The 6,000-nt window shown below is 34.1% G+C and overlaps 1 protein-coding gene across 3 annotated transcripts in view; it reads left to right on the plus strand.

Annotated features, from left to right (window-relative positions):
- LOC114653621 (V-set and transmembrane domain-containing protein 2A) overlaps positions 1-2,041 on the plus strand; it is a 254,282-nt gene extending 252,241 nt beyond the window's left edge. Inside the window, exon 5 of one of the 3 annotated variants that reach the window (XM_051929089.1) lies at positions 1,137-1,250. In XM_051929089.1, coding sequence (XP_051785049.1) covers positions 1,137-1,216 — 80 coding nt within the window. In that variant the 3' untranslated portion in view covers positions 1,217-1,250. Of the gene's footprint in view, positions 1-1,136; positions 1,251-1,279 lie in introns of those variants that run through there. The other 2 variants (XM_051929090.1, XM_028804036.2) reach the window with 2 other exon arrangements.
- The last annotated feature ends 3,959 nt before the right edge of the window (positions 2,042-6,000 follow it).

Below are 6,000 nucleotides of genomic sequence, written 5' to 3' on the forward strand. Positions count from 1 at the left end.
TTATTTTTAAAAGAATGCCATTTATGTTTCACTGATGTTACACTCAACTCCAAATAAAGGTGATCCATAGGCATTTCTAATATCAAGTAAGGGCACTGCACAAAAACTGCATTCATGCCAAAATTGCAAGTCAGAAACTCAGGTTCACTATGTATGATCAAAGTAACTGTACAAGTATGCTTAAATAAGGACAGCTGACCGATATTGTACAGACAGATAGGTCAAAAGCGGAACTTTTTTTGCTGTAATGTGCCCAGTTGCATTGCACAGTAAAAGCCTTTTACTAGCAGTCATGGTAGATGAAAATAAAACTTAGGAATGGCCCAGTCCAAGTCCAGACAAAGCCTGATAGATGTTTTGTGCAAATCCTACTGTACATTGAGAGGCTCACATAGTAAAATATATTCTGTAAGTAGCAATGGGACAAAATTCATTCACAGTTCTTTGAAAAATGTATCCATGGAACCACAGAAAAAAGTGTAGTTGCAGTTATGTCTGCTAACAGTGGGCCCTGGTGTTTTAGGAGATGAATAAATTATTTAATAAAAAAGGAAAGAAGCAGCTACATTTTGTTATGTTTGTTCACTCAGGCTCAGTTTAATCATAAATTAGATAGTTTGATGATTTTGTTAACATTCAGAGTGAAAACAATAAAACCATGCAGCAAATCTAATGGGGCAAATACCTTTTCATGGCACTGAATGAGAACAATAAGTTTAGTAGGCCAGGCCAGTATTTCCTCTTTGAGCAAAATGTAGTAAACATAAATCCAAATAAATCCCAGAAATCTTTAATATTCTCAATAAATAATGGTGAATGCTTCTTTCAGTTAATTCCTGTCACTGGCTTTCTTTATGTACTGGATGTGCTAAAGATAACAATGTACCCCTCTGAAAATACTAGACATCTGCTATAGCTAACTTACATGGTTTAAAAATTTGTTAGTGTTTTATAATCTCTCTATATTTAGAGTTGAATGTAATGGATTTAATGGCTCAGGGTTAAATTTCAGAATATTAATTTACAATGTTTAATTTGTATAAAACAACATGTGCTAATCTGGAAACAGTGGATTTAAAATTAGACCACTCATTAATAATGGAACTGAGGAAATTTGTGTGTGTTGTTATTTACAGTGCATGCCAACAGAGTCATGGGCACAAGAGCCAAGATGGCAAGATACTGTGTTTATAAAAATATAAATATTTGTATTTAACGGCCTAATAAGAAGCATTGGAAATCTGCAAGATGAGCGAATATCTTATAACTTCTTCCGCAGGTGCGAGGATAGCTACAAGCTACGGACTTGCTGTCCTGCTTCTTGTTTGTGGCTTTGTCAAGGGTGCTTTGCTATAGTTTAAGTGCTGACTTTTTCCAATATCACTTTCTCTTCTTAAAGCAAAGAGAAAATTGCCTGCTATTTCCACGGAGCGGACAGCACAGTTGGCCCTAACTTCCAACCACCACTCTGCACCCAATGTATTCTAATAATCTACACAAGAAGCACCTTTTTCAAGTAAAATGAAGAAGAGAACCTCTTGTACTGATCATAAATTCATGACAATTGAGAACTGCTGTTGTCTACTTAATATATTATTGTCTTTTCACCAAGATTTTTGTTTTTTCAATATTTTATAGCCATTGTGTCACTTTGTGGAGTTTAAAAATGACCTTTGTGTATTATATATTTAAATGTGTTTTTTTTGGCAATGTATTTTCTTTAAAGACAACCTAAAATGTATTGCTTACACATGCTATACATGTATCTGTAAAAGGGAAAAAATGTTTGCATTTGTCTCTGATATATACACAGACATACATATATATATATAAATATATGGTACATATATATGTGTATGTTGTTATCCTAAAGCAGTTAAAAAGCTGATGCTTTATTGTAGGATCTTTTGTATTAAATGTTCTGCAAAACAATTCTTGGTCCTTGTCATTGCAGAAATATTCTGTATTAATAAAGGAAATAGCACATAATTCTTTGTTTCAATAACTACATGATTATAATAAAGATTACACTTTTATCTGTTTTGGTTGTTGAAATCAATTAAAGATTTATGTAAAAACTGTTTAAAAATGGAAATTTTGTTATAAGATAATGAAATCTTTCCAAATTTACAAAAGAAATTGCTATATTTTTTAGAAGATTTGAACTACAAAATATGCTAAATGAAACTATACAACACTTGGATCTTTCGTAAGTTTTCTGTAACTACTGTGGATATCTATATGTACTAGAGTGTTAGAAAAATGCCATGGTAAAACAGATGCTACCACCTGAAAAAATGTATGCTCAAGTTATTTCATTCAATTTAAGTACTAAATATATTTTTGAAATTACCTTCAATCATTTATGGAATGCATAACATTAATAAATTATGATTTAAAACCACTTACAATTATTTAAAATTCCAGTACAGGTATTAATTTTATTGTCACTATTGGAGACATTCTATTGACAAACATGACAATATTTAAAACAGAGGGTATGTAAAAATCACATGAATGGAGGACATGCCAGCTACAGGAGTCAAACGCAAAATAAATTTCCTATAACAATAAATATCACAAATGAAGAAGAACAGACTGTCTATTGATGTTAATTGTTAAAATTGCATTTGAAAAAAATACATTTTTATTGCAATAATTTGCATTAAAAGATTTTCATTTTTGCTACAGGAGCATACATTATGGTCAATTTATACATTTAGAAGTCATGGATACATCCAATGTTGACTTTCCTCTAACTTGTTATTAAATGACTTCTGTAAAAACACTTTCTACCAAAATACTAGGTGATAATTACTATATGTTCAGAAAACTTTTCATTACAGATTTGTTTTGATTAATGTTAACTTTTCCTTTTCCTTGTCTCCACATGAACCTCCAATTAATTAATACTACATTATTGTACAAGGTTTAGAGTCTTACATTTTACGAGTGAATGCTGTTAGAAGTATTTCCAAAATCAACATGTAGAATTTTGTTTATTACATTCTTCTTTTTGAAATATTTATTTTATGTAACATAAAAGTGTATTCTTCTACATATTACTTTTAACACAATACTGATAAGACCTTAAGGAATGTCTCCTGTGAAATAGAACTCTTTTTTGCAGATTTCCAACAAAATGTTATCCCCTGGTATCAGTTCAAACAGTTTCTTGAGCTCTACTGTTATAACATTCATGAACAGGTGGTCGCTAGTATGTCTTTATTAAAAAAAAAAAAAGAATACATTTGCGATAGCACAAGTAATGATAGGATCTATTTTATTTCCATTTATTCTTTCTCTTTAACCTCAACATTAGTTTCTCCTCAAATTTAATTAAACTGATAAATATAATTTTGTGTTTAAATGAATAAACACTGAGTTGTAGTGCAAGTTGAGTGTTACTAGGAAAAAAAATACACGGTAAAATATTTTGGATGGCTGTTCTTTCTTTAAATGTACTGTAGGTGGTGAAATTTTATTAACACAATAATCCAGTAGTATTGAAGAAACATAACTATAACCCTGAGAGCCATTTGGAAGAAACAAAACAAAAATTTTGGAACAAGGATCCCAGAAGCCTAATAAATGAGGTAAGCAATGTCATTTCGATGAATGAGCATGGGAAGCATCTATGTTTTACAGGTAGACAGGCAAAAATATGTTCATGCAGTGTAAAGCAATCTATCAATATGTAATTTCATTTCAAATTATCATATTTTCACCCTCCATACTACAAAGCATGTGTCAAATCCTTTACAAGACTGACAATGTATGTTAAAATGATAATTTAATAGAGAAATAATCATAATCAACAATGAAATAAAGGCAAACACCTAACGTTAAAAAAACCAAAATAAGGTGTACAGAATGGTGTTAGAGAGACTCTAAAAAGAAAACTGTTTATCTACATGTGTTCTAGGCAGCCAAACACCAGTAATTATTGGTGCAAATTATAAAAATGTAAGCCAAAACATATACAAATAAAAGCTGATAAAATAATAATTATAAAGTCAAACCTTCATAGCCCTAGCATTACTGTAGTTTGGAAATCTGTTGTGATCCTCGAACATTCGGGTGGTATAATAAAATATTTTTAAATACAGGATTGGGTTTTCTAAAAGTGATGCATCTTAGTGAATTACAAACAAATTAAAGCGCTAACCAAAAGTATTTGTCATGGTTGTGATCATGTCTCGAATGGCTTCTTCAGGTATTTAATGCTACAATTTAAAGTGCTTCTTTGTTGAGTCCTCTGTATGTCAACAGAATGCAAAAAAGCATTTCCAATTGAAAACTGAACAGCTGATACACATAAATATCAAATATATTTTTCATTCTTACACAAGAAAAATACATATAAATGTGTAAAATGAGTATTAGAAAAACATTAATAAGATTATTTGGTTTAGATTGAATGGACATACAGTATGATGACCCAATAAAGACTGTGGCAATGCATTTATCAATGTGACAATTAAAGCAGAGCTAACACATTAACCAACAAACTGTTGTAAAGTGAGTTAGGGGTTCATGGCAGTGTGGGAGTTTTAATAAAAACAGTGTGGCTCAGACTTGGTTCATGTAGATGCATGCTGCTGGAAAGTTGTGAGGCCGCAGGGTGTACAATGAGAAAATTATCTTATTGCATATTCACGTCCACACATGAAACTATCACAGCCATTCCCCATTGATGCTCTGAAGGTTCTTAAGCAAAGCAACTATATCCACAGGGTATTTAGGTGTCTGAATAGGACAGAGAATGGAAAAAGAAAGAACATATTGAGAACAGAAAGAAGGTTTGGGAGTGTGAACAGGTGCAGTGGACACAAGGCAAGGGGGTTGGGAGGCCCCAGGGAACTCTATGGTTGAATCGCTCCTGGTGAGCTTTAGAGGAGCTGGAGTAGTCGGTTGGCTTCTTGGAACATTTTATGGACACCAAGGGATATGGGTGGGCTGATGGAAGACAGGCATTTGGTATCCCAGCAGGTTTTGGCAGAGGTGGCTGGGATAAAAACTGATTGAATAAGGACCGCACTTGCTGGTGTCTCAGCTATGCTGTGGAAACTAGATGGGTGAGTGGGGGAGACAAGATAGAGAGAGAGAGAGAGATAAAGCGAGAGAGAGAGAGAGAGACTCACTGAGGCCCACAGGAGAAAAGGCAGACAAAGGAACCCGGTTTTAACTGGATTATGTCAGTTATTCTGATCTTATTTATTTATTGACTGATTTTAACTCCCACAATGAGCACTGATTTAAAGGATTATTTATTGGATTATTTATCTATTGAACTGTAATGGACTATTTATTTGGGGACTGCTTTTTTTGATTGCTGTGAATAAATTGCAAAAAGTACTTTGCACCAGTCTTGCTTGTTTGTGTCATTATTCCACAAGTCCATCCTTGGTTCATGATTATCGATGTCCCAGAAAATGGGTAATGCCAAGGCTGTGGGCACCAGAAGCATCAAAAAACACAGTGCAAATATACTCTCTACCTTCCCTCCCACTCTCCACCATGCCATATCAACTGTGATTATCAGGAAGAATTTCATTTAAAAGAACTAAATCAGTCTAATTGTCTTGAATGTTTGATTTTAGATATAACCGCATGGGAATTGCTTTACTGCTGATGCAAAACAAATAAACCACTAAATGTTGTGCTGACTACAAAACCAGCAGCACAAATATGCCCAAAAAAGATTCTAATTACTCTTATCATGCCTTCCATTTTCCAACCCGCTGAATCCGAACACAGAGTCACGGGGGTCTGCCGGAGCCAATCCCAGCCAACACAGGGCAGGAACCAATCCCAGGCAGGGTGCCAACCCACCGCAGGACACACACAAACACACCCACACACCAAGCACACACTAGGGCCAATTTAGAATCGCCAATCCACCTAACCTGCATGTCTTTGGACTGTGGGAGGAAACCAGAGCGCCCGGAGGAAACCCACGCAGACATGGGGAGAACATGCAAACTCCACGCAGGGAGG

This window comes from Erpetoichthys calabaricus, chromosome 6, assembly GCF_900747795.2.
Source record: "Erpetoichthys calabaricus chromosome 6, fErpCal1.3, whole genome shotgun sequence".
Taxonomy (NCBI): Eukaryota; Metazoa; Chordata; class Cladistia; order Polypteriformes; family Polypteridae; genus Erpetoichthys; species Erpetoichthys calabaricus.